This window comes from Chiloscyllium plagiosum, chromosome 6 (genome assembly GCF_004010195.1).
Source record: "Chiloscyllium plagiosum isolate BGI_BamShark_2017 chromosome 6, ASM401019v2, whole genome shotgun sequence".
Taxonomy (NCBI): Eukaryota; Metazoa; Chordata; class Chondrichthyes; order Orectolobiformes; family Hemiscylliidae; genus Chiloscyllium; species Chiloscyllium plagiosum.
The window spans coordinates 56,384,166-56,402,770 of record NC_057715.1 but is presented as its reverse complement, the minus strand read 5'-3'; the positions used below and the strand labels follow the sequence as shown (position 1 = coordinate 56,402,770).

The window sequence follows — 18,605 nt, the reverse complement described above, 5'->3', positions numbered from 1 at the left end:
ACGGAGTTTTAGGGTACACCTAATCAGGTCCTGGGGATTTACCCACTTTTATGTGTTTCAAGACTTCCAGCAGTTCCTCCTCTGTAATATGGACATTTTTCAAGATGTCACCATCTATTTCCCTACATTTTATATCTTCCATGTCCTTTTCCACAGTAAACACTGTGGGTTCAAATCATGTGCTGATTGATATTATCATGAGGGACTCTTCTTCTCAACCTCTTCCCTCACCTGAAGCATGGTGACCCTCAGATGATCACCAGTCATCTCTCTGTAATGAGAGGGCAGTCCTTTGGTCTGTTAGAACAAGGGCTTATGCCCGAAACGTTGATTCTCCTTCTCCTTTGATGCTGCCTGACCTGCTGCGCTTTTCCAGCAACACATTTTTAAGCTCTGATCCTCAGCATCTGCAGTCCTCACTTTCTCCTGGTAGAACAATGGCAACCTTATTAATTATACTTCAATGATATTGATTAAAGAATATGATGATCTATAAAGACAAGGCATTATTCTGTCTTGGTGCATATTTTAAATACCATTTAAGACTAGATATAATGCCTGTAGGTTTTTAAAATAAATAATGGCATGTTCAAAATCAGGTTATAGAATGGATCCCTGATTTTACTTATTTGATATTTCAGTTAAAACATTTAGAGACATTGTGAACCTGGTATCTTTGTAGAGAAAGTTTTCTAAAACTCATAGGTTGTTAATTTCCATGGAGCCAGAGGCTAATACCTGTTTAAAAGAGGCTAGTGAGAACTGGTGGGAATGGACAACTGATGGGGCCCAACCAATTCCGTCTCTGAAGTAACCCTTACTGGGATTTCACCGAAGGATCTAGGTAATAGCAGCTAATCTTTCTTACAAATGGATATACAATTAGGAAACAGAACTGATGAAGTGGCATCATCTGCTAAAATTCCCACAGATCCAGCCTTTTGTGCCGTGTACTGCAAGATCATAGTATAAAGGAGAAAAGAGTGCAGACTTCCAGGTCTAATTTGTGAAATGAAACACTTGAGTGAAAATAAGCAGTGGGCTTTCAGTGAACAGCCTGGAAATAAAAAAAGGATCTTTTGGCTATGCAGTCAAACAACACTAACGCCATTTATTTTCCTTCCCTCACCACCTTGTAAGTGCTCCAGGTACTACCAGTATTGAGGAAAAATTGAGGACTGCAGATGCTGGACAGTTAGATAACGGGTGGCGCTAGAAAAATCAGCAGGTCAGGCAGCATCCAAGAGCAAGAGAGTCGATGTTTTGGGTGGAATCCTTCTTCAGATTCTGACCAGCCTGACCTGCTGTGCTTCTTCCAGCACCACGCTTTATCACCCACCAGTACTGATGCAAACATTAGCCATTATTATGCAAATTCCCTAATCCTGAGAGCTTCAAGGTGAGGCACATATTCCATTTGTTGAAAATGCAGTAGTAAAAGATAGGATTGCAGCTTTTCATTTCCAAAATAATCACAATAGTTTTATGTGTGTTGTGTGTTCAGCATATACTTCATGCAACTGGAGAAAATACCGCAGTGGTTAACAATGTGGTAGTGAGCAGTGGCAGATTAGCAACTCCTCAGACACTGAAGCAACCTGTGTTCCTATGCAGAAAGATCTGGATAAAATTCAGGCTCAGTTTGATAAGCAGCGAGTAACGTGTGCTGCACATGTACTTGGTAGTGGCTACTTTCAGTTGAGAAAGCCTAAACATTTCTCCTTGATATTCAATGGGATTACCATGGCTACCACTATCAGAATCCTATTACTATTGACCAGAACAGAATGGGGTCAGCCATATAAAAACTGTGGCAACAAGTGCAGTTCAGAGGCTAGGAATTCTGTGATGAGTAACTCACCACCTATCTCCTCAAAGTCTGCACACTATCGCCAAGTCACAAGTCAAGAATGTGATGAAATACTCTGCACTTGCCTGGATGAAACTCACCATCCAGGACACAACAACTGGCTTCATTGAATCTAAATCCTATACTTTAAAAATTCACTCTTTCAACTCTGACGTGTAGTGTCAGCAGTGTGTACCATACAGGAGATGCATTGCAGTAACTTGCCAATACTCCTTTGACAGAACCTTTGAAACCTGTGATCACTGTCACCCAGAAGGACAAGGACAGCAGACATGTGGAACAGAATCACTTGCAAGTTCACTCTGCTTTGCAAATCAGCTGCACAGTCTATTTCATGTTTTACCTCTCTCCTGTCTGTGGGTGCCATCCTCCTGTACTCTATTCCTTCCCCAACCCTCCCACCACCCTGTAATCAGCATTGAGCTTTTCCAGCTATTTTTGGTTCTGATGAATGGTCACTGGACTCAAAACACGAAGTCCTTTTTTTCCTCTACAGCTGCTGCCACAGCTGCAAAATTTCTCCAACACTTTCTGTTTTTGTATTAGATTTCCAATGTCCACAGTTTTTATTTGTATTTATTGACATAAGAGTTATTGATGCAATTGGCAGAAAGGCAACAAATAAGTTCAATGTGGAGAAATGCGAGATGGTCCACTTTGGTACGAACAACATGGAAAGACAGTATAATATAAATAATGCTATTCTAGACAGTGTGTAAGATCAGAGAAACCTGGATGCATATATGCATAAGTCAGTAAAATTGCCGGACATGTAGAAAGAGCAGTAAGTAAATCATAGAAATATAAAAATTAGAGCAGGAGTAGGCAATTCAGCCCTTGAAGCCTGGTCATCCGTTTAATATGATCATGGCTGATCATTCAATTCCATATCCTGTTCGCACTTTGTCCCTATACCTTTTGATCTCTTTAGTTCAAAGAAATTTATCTGTCTATCTAACTATTCAGTGTTTTGGCCACACCTGCTTTCTGTGGAAGAGAATTCCATAGGCTCATCACTCTCTGGGTGAAGAAGTTTCTCCTCATTCAATCCTGAATGGCCTACCCTGTATACTTAAACTGTGATGAGTGGTCTGGATTACCCAGTCATCAGGATATCTTTCCTGCATTTACCACCTTAGTCCTGTTAGAATTTTTTAGGTTTGTATGAGACTCCCTCCCCCCCCGCCACCTCATTCTTTTAGTGAATATAGTCCTAACTGATCCAGTCTCTTTTCACACATCAGTCCTGCCATTCCAGGAATCAGTCCAATAACATCAGCATACAGTATGCTAAGGCTAGGCTTTATAAATAAGGTCGTAGATTATAAGTTCAGGGAGATTATGATGAATTTATAAAAGACAATGGTTAGACCTCAGCTGGACTATTACACAATGCAATATAGTACAGGAACAGTTCCTTCGGCATAGCAAGTCTGATCCGATTCCTAATCCTTATTTAGACTGGTTACTTACTGCCCATGCACAGAATCTATCCCTCTGTTTGCCTAACATTCATGTGTCTATCAAGATATGCCTGAAATGCTAGTAATGTGCCTGCTTCCACAATCTCCATTAACAATGCATTCGAGGCACCCACCACCCTCTGTATGAAAACATTTCCCTGCACTTCTCCTCTAAACTTTCCCCCTCTCACCTTAAACTTGTGCCCTCTTGTAGTTGACTGTTCCATTCTGGGAAAAAGCCTCTGACTTTCCACTCGATGTCTCTCGTAATTTCATAGATCTCAAGTCTCCCCTCATCCTCTGTCTTTCCAGTGAAAACAATCAGAGGTTTTCTAACCTCTCCTCATAACTAAAATCCTCCAGACCAGGCAACATCCTTCCCTGCACATTTACCAAAGCATCTACATCTGTCTGGTAGTGTGGTGACCAGAATTGCATGAAATATGCGTACACAATCCTTTATCCGAAATGCCAAAATCCGAAAATTTCCAAAATCCGGAGTTTATTGTTAAGTTTTTTCCTCCGTAGCCAGGTTGTTTAGTGTGCAAAAAGTTAACTCACTTGACCCACAACATGCTGGGGCATGGCCCAGCACTGGCAGGCGTCAATTCTGTCTCAGGGTCCGTAGTACTCACGGGTCTGTCTACTGTTCGGTAAGATTTTTAAAAATTTCACCATTAAGCTGTCACTTATTCCAAGATCTGAAAAGTTCAGAATTCCAAAAACCAGCTGGTCACAAGAGTTTCGGATAAAGGATTGTGTACCTGTATTTCAAAGTGTGGCTTAACTAAAGTTTTGTACAGCATAACTCACCAACTTTTATATTTGATGCCCTGGCCAATGAAGGGAAGCGTGTTGTATGCCTTCTTGATCACTTATCCACCTGTATTTCCACTTTCAGAGATCTGTGGATCTGTATTCCCAAATCCCTCTACATGTCAGTGCACCTAAGGGTTCTGCCATTTATTGCGTAATTCATACCCAAATTTGATGTTCCAAAATGCATAGTTCACATTTGTCTGGATTGAACTCCATCTGCCATTTCTCTGCCCAAATCTGAAATGTATTCAACTTTTGCTACATTGTTTGTCAGTCCTTCTCACTATCTGCAACTCTGCCAATTTTGGTGTCATTCACAAACTTATTAATCAAACCACCGACATTTTCTTCGAGATGATTTATATATATATATTACAATCAACAAAAGCCCCAGCACTGATCCCTGCAGAACACCACTAGTAACTGATCTCCATTCCGAAAAGCACCCTTTAACCCTACTCTGTCTTCTAGTTTTGCATCCATCTAGCCAACTCACCCAACATCCCATGATTATCAGCCTGATCAAATGCCTTACTAAAGTCCATGTATACAACACCCACTGTCTTCCCTCATCACCTCCTCAAATCAAGTTGGTGAGACATGACTTCTCCACATAAACCCATGCTGCCTAGTCTATTTATTTCAGAATGTGAATAAATACTATCTCTCAGTAACTTCTCTAACAGCTTCTCAACCGCTGACACCAGGCTCGCTGGCCTTTAATTACTCTGTTTCCCTTGTTAAAAAAAGGAAAAACATTGGCCATGCTCCAGATCTCTGGAACCTCACCTGAGGCCAAAGAGGATGCAAAGGTACCTGTTAAGGTGCCAGCCATTTCCATTCTTGTTTCCAGCAGTATCCTGGGCTAGTCCCCATCTGGCCATAGAGTCATACAGCACGTAAACAAGCCCTTTGGTCCAACCAGTCTATGCTGACCATAATCCCAAGCGAAACTAAACTGGTGCACCTTCCTGCACTTGGCCCTTATACGTCCAAACATTTATTATCCATGTACTTATCCACATGCCATTTAAATGTTGTAACTGTAACTGTATCCATTCCTTCCTCTGCAACTTTATTCCACACACAAACCACTCTCTTTATTATAAAGATTGCCCCCATGTCTTTTTTAAATCTTTCTTCTCTCACCTTAACAATATGGCCACTAGTCTTGAAATTCCCCATCCTATGGAAAAGACACCTGCCATTCACCTTACCTGTATCCCTCACTACTTTATCAAGTTCTATAAGGTCACCCTTCAACCTCCGACGCCCAGTGAAAAAGTCCTAGCTTATCCAGCCTCTCCTTATAGCTCAAACTGTCCATTCACAGCAACATCCTGGTAAATCTCTTCTGGACTCTCTCCAGCTTAATAAAATCTTTCCAATAACAGGTAGACCAGAACTGGACACAGTACTCCAGAAGAGGTCTCACCAATGTTTTGTACAACCTCAACATAATGTCCGAACTCCTATACTCAAAAGGTCTGAGTAACGAATGCAAGCATGCTACATGCCTTCTTAACCACCCTATCTCTATGTAATGTAAAATTTAAAGAGTTATGTACTTGAATCCTGAGGTCTTTCTGTTTTACAACACTACCTAAGGCCCTACTCTTAATTGTATAAGTCCTGTCCTTGCTTGTTTCATCAAAATGCAATACCTTGCGTTTTTCCAAATTAAACTCCATCTACCACTCTTCAGCCCATTGACCCAATTGATCAAGATCCCTTTGTAATCTTAAATAACTTTCTTCACTGCCCACTATATCACCAAATTTAGTACCATCCACAAACTTATTAACCATGCCTTCTATATTCTCATCTAAATCATTTATATAAATGACAAAAAGAAGTGGACCCAGCAATCAGACCATCACTGTTGATTTCTGAACCTCCAGTCTGAAAACAACCCTCCACCATCATTCACTCTGATGTGGCCTGGGGGATTTGTCTACTTTAATGTATTTTAAGACACCCAGCAATTCCAATTCTGGTTTGGAAGGCTGTGAATGCTTTGGAGAAAGCACAGGAAAGGTTTTCGTGAATGGTTCCAGGGATGAGACACTTTGGTAATGAGGGAAGATTGGAGATGTTGAGATTGTTTTCCTTGGAGAGGAGAAGGGTAAGAGGAGATTTGATTGAAGTTTCCAACATCATGAGTGGTCTGGAGAAACAGTTTCTGCTGATAAACAGATCAAGAATTAGAACATACAGTTTTAAAGTGTTTTGCAAAAGGGGCAAATGTTTGGTGAGAGAAAGTCTTTCCACACAGCATGTAGTTGGAGTGTGGAATGCACTGCATTGAAGAATGGTAGAATCATTCATCTGAGGCATTCGGGAGGAATTGGTGTTTATTTAAATAGAAATAGTGTGGGGCTTATGGGAAAAATGAGATTGACACAAAGTTAAAATGGTCAGAAAGCTGTTGCAAACACAATAGACTGAATGGCCTCCTCTGTGCCATAACAACCCTGTAATCCTGTGAATTATTATACTATCAGAAGGACAGTAACAATTATAAATCCAGTGTGTAAATCAAACTTTGTTTTTGGTAATCTGTGTATAAAAAAGATAACGATAAAGCTGATTGCATAAATTGAAATAAAGGAGTAGATTTACAAGTTGTTATTATTAGTGGAGAGTTGCATGTTAGGAGTTTCAGATGCAGAGATTGTTGGACCATTTATAGACCATGCAATTTTAAAACTAATTCAGATTAGTTAAAACTGAATATAGTGTGATGATTTTCATTCCTGAATTCCTGATATGCAATACAAACCTGTAAAGCTTAGTGCCAGAAGTGCTAACTTGTAAATGACCCCAAGATTCATTGTATGTAATACTTTGAACACAGCAAAGAAATCTCAGCTGAACTCTAAAGCTTGAGAAGCCAATGATACACTTTATGAGATGATTATGTCATTTCCTGTATTGTAAACAGACATGAACAATATTTATTCTAATCATGATTATTCTAATCATGTTTATACTTTGTTGATAATCTGGGAGTGATTGCCTAATTTACTGTGCTGGCGCTGTGAGGCAGCAGTGCTAGCCACTGTGCCACCGTGCCGCCCATATATACTCCATTGCGACTTTCACAATTTATACTTATAGTACAAGAATATACTGTCTGACACAATACTAATTTTTGTCATATCTTATTGACAATAATATTGACTTAGTTTTGGCCACATTTGGAACCTGTGCATAATTGTAGTGTTCACATTAAGGAAGTTTTAGAAACATAGGTGATGATACAAAAAAAATTGATAAGAATGATTGCAGAATTGAGAAGTTAAACTTACCAAGTACACCTAATTCACTCAAGTGCTTTTCTCTAGAAGAGAAAATGCTGAGGGTGTCTGAATAAAAGGTTCTTCAAATATTTGAAATTATTTGGTAGGTGGAGTACAAAACAAGTTTTTTCACTTGTCGGGAGACCACAAATATAAGATTCTGGATCAGTGGTGCTGGAAGAGCACAGCAATTCAGGTAGCATCCGACGAGCAGCAAAATCGACGTTTCGGGCAAAAGCCCTTCATCAGGAATAAAGCCTTTATTCCTGATGAAGGGCTTTTGCCCGAAATGTCGATTTTGCTGCTCGTCAGATGCTGCCTGAATTGCTGTGCTCTTCCAGCATCACTGATCCAGAATCTGGTTTCCAGGATCTGCAGTCATTGTTTTTACCTCACAAATATAAGATACCCACCAATAACTTCAAAAGAGAATTCATGTGAAGCTTCTTTATTTGAGAATTCTGCAGCGAGAATCTCATCTCTTGTCTCCCCAAAGACAGCACAGAAGTCATAATGTGGTGAAATAGCTGAGAGTGCAATAATAGGTAGATGGAGATAGGTGTAATGGTGATGGGTTAGCGAGGAGGATGGAGCAGATAGGTGGGAAGGAAGATGAACAGGAAGGACAGGACATGAGGGCAGTGCTGAGTTGGAAGGTTGGAACTAGGATAAGGTGGGGGGGAGGGGAAATGAGGAAACTAGTAAAGTCCACATTGTTGCCGTGTGGTTGGAGGGTCCCAAGGCGGAAGATGAGGTGTTCTTCGTTCAGGCGTTGGGTGGTAAGGGAGTGGCGATGGAGGAGGCCCGAGACCTGCATGTCCTTGGCAGAGTGGGAGGGGGATTTGAAGTGTTCGACCACGGGACAGTGGGGTTGGTTGGTGCGGGTTTCCCAGAAATTTAAGTTAGATATTTTCAGTTTATTATAAGAGAAGCACAATTTGCAAGAAGAGTCATAGAGATGTACAGCATGGAAACAGACCCTTCGGTCCAACCCGTCCATGCCGACCAGATATCCCAACCCAATCTAGTCCCACCTGCCAGCACCCGGCCCATATCCTCCAAACTCTTCCTATTCATATACCCATCCAAATGCCTCTTAAATGTTGCAATTGTACCAGCCTCCACCACATCCTCTGGCAGCTCATTCCATACACGTACCACCCTCTGCGTGAAAAAGTTGCCCCTTAAGTCTTTTTTATATCTTTCCCCTCTCACCCTAAACCTATGCCCTCTATTTCATGGACTCCCCGACCCCAGGGAAAAGACTTTGCCTATTTACAATATCCATGCCCCTCATAATTTTGTAAACCTCTATAAGGTCACCCCTCAGCCTCCGACGCTCCAGGGAAAACAGCCCCAGCCTGTTCAGCCTCTCCCTATAGCTCAAATCCTCCAACCCTGGCAACATCTTTGTAAATCTTTTCTGAACCCTTTCAAGTTTGTTGAATCTTACATTTTTCTGCAGTGTGTTATGTAAGATAAGTGATTTGGAATCATTAAAGTAGAATTTTGGATTGCATATTTAGGTTGTCTTCTCCAAATCGTTCTCCATCCTGTCAGCCTGGCATTCAACAAACAAATCGGCAGTCACTGAAACTCAAAGCACCACCAGCCAATGCCTGCGCTGATCATTGCAGGGCAGGACAGGTATGCACTCTTTCATTACTGAGGTACCTGAAGGGAAATATTATATTTCTTGCTATAAAGCCATAGTAGTATTATATGCATGTATTATATAGAACACATATTATAATATCTATGAACCATAATTTGGTCTTAAGGGAGCTCTGAGCCATGACTTCTGTAAAGGAAAGAATTCGGGACAATTTTCTTTTAATTCTCCATGCCATCTGTTTAATTTCATAGGGAACTATGGTACCAAAAAAGACAGAAACCATACTGATGATTCTCTCTAATCCTTTTGTTTATAAAGAGCATTTCTGATGTGCTGACAGTGAGAGGAGGAAACTGTCAGCTGAAAATAGACAGGAGCTTCAATGCATTTTTCACATACTGCATTCAAATCATGCCATACAAATGAATACCTAGGGATATTTCGAGCTGAGCTGGAAATAAGTTTAAGGGCATACAACAATATCCATTCAATAGGTCTCCTGCCCCTTTAGTTGTGTCCGTGATTTCTAACCAGCTAAGATGCATTTTTGTTATGCTGAAGACTTCCAGACATTTCACTTTCTGCTATGATAGCATGTCATGAGTGTTTTTTTCAAAGCAAGTCATAGAATTATAAAGATATAGAGCACGGAGACAGACCCTTCTGTCCAACTCATCTATGCCAACCAGATATTCTAAATTAATCTGGTTCCATTTGCCAGCATTTGGCCCATATCCCTCCCAAGGAACCTCGATTATCCAAACGAGTTGGGTGGGCACTATATCGTTCAGATAATCGATTATTCAGTTAATCGATTAAATGCCTTTCCTCTGGGCATCGGAGCTTTTTGTTAAGTCTGCTCCCTGTTCAGGAGATGAGGCAGCTGCACACAGCATGCGAGCCCTCTGCCCAACACCGCCCCCCCCCGTCCCAATCCAACACCGCCCCCGCCCGCTCCCCATCCCCGTCCAACTCCGCCCCCTGCCTGCCCTGTCCAACACCGTTGGCCCCCCAATCCCTGTCCAACACTGCCCCCAGCCCGCTCGCATCCAACAGTGTCCGCACCTGTCCACCGCCACCCCCACCCCCATCCAATACTGCCTCCTTTTGACAGGTTCCACCTTTGCCCTGTACAGGACAATGTTGGAGAGATTATCTGGGGAAGGGGGTTTTAGGGTACACCCCTCTGTAGACCTCCAGGGAAAGTGTGGGTGTAGAGAGAGAGGGTGAGAGGTCAGTCATTTGGAGACAGTGCCTGTTTAATCACTAAACAAAAGACACGATCAGTGTTGGAAACCCATAGAACATAGAAGAATACAACGCAGTACAGGCCCTTCGGCCCTCGATGTTGTGCCGATCCAAGCCCACCTAACCTACACTAGCCCACTATCCTCCATATGCCTATCCAATGCCCGCTTAAATGCCCATAATGAGGGAGAGTCCATCACTGCTACTGGCAGGGCATTCCATGAACTCCCGACTCGCTGAGTAAAGATAATGTAATGTTTCTATGGGGACCTCGAGATCTCCTTTGGATAATCCGATATTCGGATAATCAAGGTTCCTCTATACACCCATTCAGACGCCTTTTAAATGTTGGAATTGGACTTGCCTCCACCACTTCTCTGGCAGCTCATTCCATACACACACCACCGTCTGCCCCATATGTCCTTTTTAAATCTTTCCCGTCTCACCTTAAAATCTATAGCCTCTAGTTTTGAGTCTCCCTACCCTGAGAAAAAGACCTTGACTGTTCACCATTTCCATGCCCCTCATAATTTTATAAACCTGTAAAAGGTCACCCCATAACCTCTGATGCTCCAGGGAATATAGGTCCCAGCTCATTCAGCCTCTCCCTATAGCTCAAAACCTCCAACCCTGGTAACATCTTTGTAAATCTTTTCTGAACCCTTTCAAGTTTCACAAAACTTTCCTATAACAGGGAGACCAGAATTGACTACAGCATTTCAAAAGTGGCCTAACCAATGTCCTGTAAAGCTGCAACGTGACCTCCCAACACACCTACTCAATTCATTCACCAATAAAGGCAAGCGTACTAAGCACCTCACTCACTACCCTGTCTGCCTGCGACCTCCACACTTGAGGAACTGTGAACCTGCACTCCAAAGTCTCTTTGTTTGGCAGCACTCCCCAAGAACTTACCATTAAGTGTATAAGACCTGCCCTAATCTGTCCTACCAAACATAGCACCTCATATTTATCTAAATTAAACTCCATCTGCCACTCCTTGGCCCATAGCCTATCTGATCAAGGTCTCATTGTACTGTGAAGTAACCTTCTTTGTTGTTCACTATATCTATCAATTGTGGTGTCATCTGCAAATTTACTAACCATACCTCCTATATTCACATCAAAATCATTTATGTAAGTGACAAAAAACCGCAGACTCACCACCGATCCCTGCGGCGCACCACTGGTCACAGTCCAAAAATCAAACCACCATGCTCTGTTACCTACCTTCTCGCCAATTTTGTATCCAAATGGTTAGTTCTCCCTGGTGTATTCCATGTGATCTAACCTTGTTAATTAATCTACCATGTTGAATGCCTTACTGAGGAGCATATAGACAACATTCACCACTCTGCCTTCATCAATCCTCTTCATCGCTTCTTCAAAAAAAATCAAATTAGTGAGACATGATTTTCCACTCACAATAGTTAACTATTCCTAATCAGTCCTTTCCTTTCCAAATACATGTAAATCCTGTCTCTCAGAATCCCCTCCAACAACTTGCCCGCCACTGATGTCAAGCTCACTGGTCTATAGTTACCTGGCTTTTCCTTACCCTTTTTTAAAAATAATGGTACCACGTTACTCAACTTCCAGTCTTCTGACACCTCATGCGTGGCTATCAATGATACAAATATCTCAGCAAGGGGCCCAGCAATCTCTTCCCCAGCTTCCCATAAAGTTCTAGGGCACACCTGATCCAGTCCTGGGGATTTATCCACCTTTATGCATTTTAGGATGTCCATCACTTTCTCCCCTGTAATATGGACACTTTTCAAGATATCACTATTTATTTGCCCCATGTTCTCTAGCTTCCTTATCCTTCTCCACAGTAAACACTGATGCAAAATATTTGTTTAGTATCTCACCCATCTCCTGCAGTTCCACACATAGGCAGCCTTGCCTAATATTTTTAGAATTATAGTCACTTGCCCCACTGACAGCTAAGTCACTTGCCCTGCTTTATTTGCAAGAGTAGTTCAAGTTTTGCTCCTTCTCTAGTAGCTACATACTGAATAAGAAAATTTCCTTGCACATGCTTAATAAATTCTTCTCTATCCAAGCCCTTAACACTCAGGCCAGTCTATGTTTAATAGGTTAAAATCCCCTACCATGACTACCCTATTATTTTTTCAGATAAGTGAGATCTCCTTACAAGTTTGTTTTTCAATTTCCTGCTTGACTATTTGGGAGGGTGGGGGGTGGGCGTTGATGCGGTGAAGCGGGGGCAAGTGAGGAGGAGGATGAGGGAGAGCAGTGGGGGAGAGAAGGGAGATCAGCGGGGGAAGGGGTGGTGTCTGTAGTACAATTCCAATAAGGTGATAATCCCTTTCTTATTTCTCAATTCTACCCAAATGATTTCACTGGATCTACTCTCTGGAGTATCCTCCCCACAGAAAGCCGTAATATGATCTCTTATCAAAAATGCCACTCTTTCTCCTCTCTCAGCCCCCATCCTATAGAATCTGTACACTGCAACATTAAACTGCCAGTCATGTCCATCCCTGAGTCATGTCTCTGTAATAGCTGGTATATGTCTGTCCCATATTCCCAACCATCTGCCTTATCTGTTAGGCCTCCTGCATTGAAATAAATGCAGTTTAATTGATCAGTTCTACCTCATTCTCTGCTTTGCTCCTGCCTACCTTGACTATTTGACTTGCTCCTTTTTTCAACTGCACCAGCTTCAGACTGATCCCTTTTCTCACTATCTCACTGGGTCCCACCCCTCGTAATATTTTAAATCATCTTGGGTGTCTCCAGCAAACCTCCTCACCAGCATATTAGTCCCTTCCAATTTAGGTACAATCTGTCCTTCTTAAACAGGTCATTTCTATCCCAGAAGAGTTTACAATGATCCAAAAATGTGAATCCTTCTCCCTTGCACCAGCTCCTCGGCCATGCATTCATCTGCTTTATCCTCCTATCCTTACTTTCACTAGCATATTGCACCAGGAGTAATCCCGTCATTACTACCCTCAAGGACCTACTTTTTAACCTCCTGCCTAATTTCCTATATTCCCTACTTAGAACCTTGTCCTTTTCTCTTCCAATATCATTGGTTCCAATGTGTACAATGACCCACTGCTGGTTTCTCTCACCTTTGAGAATATTCTGCACCCTCTTAGAGACATCCTTGACCCTGCACCTGTGGGTCAACACAACATTCTGATATTTCATTTCCGGCCACAGAAGAGACTGTCAATGCCTTTGACTAGACAGTCCCATATCACAATCGATTGTTTGTAACCTGGCATACCTCTTATTACAGTAGAGTCAGTCGCAGTACCATAAACTTGGCTGTCAGTACTACATTCCCCTGAGAGTCTATCATCCCCTACGTTTTCCAAAACAGCATCTTTGTTTGAGATGGGGATAGCCACAGGAAACTCTTGCACTACCTGCATATCTTTCCTAGAGGTAACCCATCTACCCGACTATCTGCGGTTTCTCTACCTGCTTGAAACTATTATCCAGGGAACAGGAGAATCGACGTTTCGGGCATAAGGAAGGGCTTATGCCCGAAACATCGATTCTCCTGTTCCCTGGATGCTGCCTGACCTGCTGCGCTTTTCCAGCAACACATTTTCAGCTCTGATCTCCAGCATCTGCAGACCTCACTTTCTCCTGAAACTATTATCCATCCTAGCTCCTGTAAAGTCCTCTGAAGAGATATGAGAAAAGAGACAAGTCTGAGACTGGTATGGTAGATAAAAGGAGCAAATTAAATAGTCAAGACAGACAAGAGCACAGCAGAAACATGGTAAGATTGCTAAATTAAACTGCATTTATTTAAATACAAGAGCCTGAGAGGTAAGGCAGATGAATGTAGGGCATGGTTGAGAACATGGGACTGGGATTTCATAACTATTACAGAAACATGGCTCAGGAAGGACCGGTGGCTTAATTTTTTGGGGATAGATGCTACAGAAATAAATAAGTAAGTAAGTGATAAATAAATAAGTAAGGAACTCTCAAATATCTGTAAGAATAATAAGGTGGTAATGGTAACGGAATTTAACTTTCCAAACATAGACTGGCACTGCCATTATGTTACGGGCTTAGATGGAGAGGAATTTAAGTGTGCGCAATATTCTTGTTCGATATGTAGACGGCCCTATTAGAGAAAGAGCAAAACTTGACCTTTGCTTGGGAAATAAGACAGGGCAAGTGACTGAGGTGTCAGTGGAGGAACACTTTGGGGCAAGTGATCATAATTCTATTAGTTTTAGAATGATTATGGAAAAGGATAGACCTTATCTAAAAATTAAACTTCTAAATTGTACAAAGTTCAATTTTGACAGTATTAGGCAGAAACTTTGAAAAGCTGATTGAGGGTAAAGGGACGGTTGGAAAGTGACACGCCTTCAAAAATGAAATAGCGAGATTTCAGAGACAGTATGTTCCTGTTAATGTGAAGGGCAAGGCTGGTAGGTGTAGGGAATGCTGGATGACTGGTCAAGAACAGGAGGGTGATATATGTCAGCTGTGGACAGTTGGTATTGAGTTAATCCCTGGAGGAGTATAAGGGCAGTAGCAGTATACTTAAGAGGGAAATCAGGAGGGCAAAAAGGGGACATCAGATAGCATTGGCAAACAGGGTTAAGGAGAATCCAAAGAGATTCTACAATACATTAAGTGCAAGAGAGTAACTAGGGAGAGAATAGGGCCCCTTAAAGATCAATGAGGTCTTCTATATGTGGAACCACAGGAGATGGGTGAGGTACGAAACAAATATTTCATGCCAATATTTACTGTGGATAAGGATATGGAAGTTAGGAAACTTGTAGAAATAAATATTCATAACTTTAAAAGTGTCCATATTACTGAAGAAAGGTGTTAGAGGTCTTAAAATGTATAAAGGTAGATAAATTCCTGGGACCTGATCGGGTGTATCCCATAACTTTATGGGAAACGAGTGAAGAGATTGTTGGGCCCTTTGCTGAGATATTTGTATCATCAACAGCTACAGGTTAGGTGCCCGAAGACTGGAGGATAGCTAATGTGGTGCCATTATTCTCTGGAAAGGTAATAACGAAACCAGGAAGGATAAACCAGTGAGCCTGATGTCAGTGGTGGGTAAGTTGTTTGAGTTGTTTTGAGGGGATTCTGAGGGATAGTATATTTACATGTATTTGCAAAGGCAAGGTCTGATCAGGAATAGTCAACATGGCTTTCTGCTTGGGAAAACATTTCTCAACAACTTGATTGAGTTTTTTTGAAGAGATAGCAAAGAATATTGATGAAGGCAGAGCAATAGATATTGATTATATGGATTTCAGCAAGGCATTTGACAAAGTTCCACATGTAGACTGGTTAGCAAGATTGGATCATGTGAAATCCAGGGGGAGCTAGCCAATTGAATTCCAAATTGACTTGAAGATTGTAGACAGAGTGTGATGGTAAGGGGTTATTTGTTGGACACGAGGCCTGTGATAAGCGGTATGCCACAAGGATCTGTGCTGTGTCTACTGCTTTTTGTGATTTATATAAATGATTTGGACGTGAAAATAGGAGGAATGGTTAGTAAGTTTTCAGATGACAGCAAAATTGATAGTGTGGACAATGAAGAATGTTATCTCAGGGTACAATGGGATCTTGATTAGATAGGCCGAGCAGTGGCAGATGAAGTTTAATTTAGATAAATGTGAGGTGTTGCATTTTGGTAAGGCAAACCATGGCAGGACTTATGCAGTTAATGGTAGGACCCTTGGGGAGTGTGGCCGAACAAAGAGACCTAAGAGTGCAGGCACATAGTTTGTTTAAAGAAGAGTCGCAGGTAGATAGGGTGGTGAAGAAGGCGTTTGGCATCTTGCTTTCAGTGGTCAGTGCATTGAGTATAGGAGTTGGGACATCATGCTGCAGTTGTACAGGACATTGGTGAGGTCACTTTTAGAATATTCAATTCTCATCTCCCTGCTTTGGGAAAGATATTGTTAAACTTGAAGGAGTTCGGAAAGGATTTACAATGACATTGCTGGGATTGGAGGGTTTGAGCTATGTGGAGAGATGGAGTAGCCTGAGGATTTTTTCCCTGGAGCGTTGAAAGCTGAGGGGTGACTTTATAGAGGTTTATAAAATCATCATGGGCATGGTGAATAGCCAGGTCTTTTTCCCAGGGTAGGGGAATCCAAAACTAGAGGGATAAGGTGAGGGAGGATAGATTTAAAAGGGACTGGAATGGCAAGTTTTTCACATGTGTGTGGAACAAGCTGCCAAAGGGGGTGATGCAGGTGGATACAATTGCAAAATTTAAAAAGCATCTGGATGAGTACATGATAGGATGGCACGGTGGCACAGTGGTTAGCACTGCTGCCTCACAGCGCCAGAGACCCGGGTTCAATTCTCGCCTCAGGCGACTGTGTGGAGTTTGCACGTTCTCCCCGTGTCTGCGTGGGTTTCCTCCGGGTGCTCTGGTTTCCTCCCACAGTCCAAAGATGTGCAGGTCAGGTGAATTGGCCATACTAAATTGCCCGTAGTGTTAGGTAAGGGGTAAATGTAGGGGTATGGGTGGGTTACGCTTCGGCGGGTCGGTGTGGACTTGTTGGGCCGAAGGGCCTGTTTCCACACTGTAATGTAATCTAATCTCCAGGACAGGTTTGGAAGGATATGGGCCAAATGCTGGCAAATGGGACTAGATCAGTTTAGGATATCTGTTCGGCCTGGACAATTTGCACTGAGGGCTCTGTAACTCTACTACTGTTTGACTCTATAACTGTTATTGGGAATGAACAACATCATCAGACCAGGACAGAGGAGCATAAAATATGTCAGGCGAGGAAAAAACATTGTCAGATAATTTGGTGCATTAAATCTGATTTTCTGATATTTTGTACCAGTTCTGCATCTGTACAACCAGTATGGCTGAGTTTAAAATCTTACCTAATATTACAAGATCTAAATAATAGATTAAACAAATGTAACATATTAGGGATAATCCCTTTTATAGAAATATTTCTGTGCTCTACACATTAACTTTAGAAATCTCTGACAGTAATTATAAGGGCTAGAGCAGAGAAAAAAATTGGAGATGCAGTGGTGTTATGCAATAAGTTGGCAAACTGTGCAATGGAACATTAAATGTGTATTTACAATCTACTGCAATATGTTTTAAAGAATAGAGTGCACTGAATGTATTTGCTGCTGTATGGTGTTGCAGGAGTTGTGCTACCTTTGCATGCAACGTGCTCTGAAGAATTTCCCTATTGATGTTTCGGAGAACAGAAGAAAAAGGGAAGAAGAGAATGAACAAATATTACAGCAATATCAACAAATAAAAGATCAGGAAGCACTCTTCCAGGAGCAGGTTATCTAACATATTATGAGCAAATCGTAACTGCAAAATTCTATTGGAGTGTGCACATGTGATAATAGTGATAACTGATAATTTGACCATTTGGGAATGGCTTTTTAAAACTAGGTGAGAGCCTAGTTTTATGACTGGGCAAGGTATGTAATGGACATATATAGTTATAAAACCAGTAGTTTTATGCCCTGCTGAAGTTGATCGTCTTGCTATTTTATAATAGTGACAAAAGAAATAATTGGTTTTGGAATAATTGGAATTGGTTTGTGAATATCTTTAAAATCTTAACTTAATAAACTGAAATGTCACACAACTTCTCTTTCATGAAAAGGAGTGACAATAAATTAAGAGAAAGTGAGGATTGCAGATGCTGGAGATCGGAGTTGAAGCGTGTGGTGCTGGAAAAGCACAGCCAGTCAGGCAGCATGTGAGGAGCAGGAGAGTTGATGTTTTGGGCATAAGATTCCTGATGAAGGGCTTATGCCCCAAAGGTCGACTCTCCTGCTCCTCAGATGCTGCCTGACTGGCTCTGCTTTTCCAGCACCACACTCTTTGACAATAAATTAAACTATATTATTTAGTAATGTTCAAGAGACAACTAGAAAGTGCAACAGTAAACAGTAGTCACTAATTTATTCAACTTGTTCAATATTCATCCCACATGCCTATTCTTTTGATATTATTAGGGCAGACTTTTTTTCTCGCCAATTGGATGTGGTCAGACTCAGTGTACCTAAAGTTTGTATTGTTGGTCCCGCTGTCTGCATTGTTTTGCAGATTCTGGTTCTGTGCTTGATTCTGACTTGGCTGTGGTATGTTGTGTACTTAACAGGGCTATTGCTTTGAAGTCAGAGAAGAAAGTTTTCTGCTAATTTAATTGGAAGGCTTTTTCATGCTTTCCATCAGCTACATATTGTATAAAATATCTGGCTCTGTATGGTTTAATGCTGAAGAAGTTAAGCATTAAGCTCCACTTAAC

At 41.6% G+C, this 18,605-nt stretch overlaps 1 protein-coding gene across 3 annotated transcripts in view; it reads left to right on the top strand.

Annotated features, from left to right (window-relative positions):
• LOC122550602 (coiled-coil domain-containing protein 81-like) overlaps positions 1-18,605 on the top strand; it is a 96,759-nt gene that overhangs the window by 43,471 nt on the left and 34,683 nt on the right. For all 3 annotated transcript variants that reach the window (XM_043691572.1, XM_043691571.1, XM_043691570.1), the window contains exons 8-9: positions 8,981-9,101; positions 17,480-17,626. In XM_043691572.1, the coding sequence (XP_043547507.1) occupies positions 8,981-9,101; positions 17,480-17,626 (268 nt within the window). The remainder of the gene's footprint in view (positions 1-8,980; positions 9,102-17,479; positions 17,627-18,605) is intronic.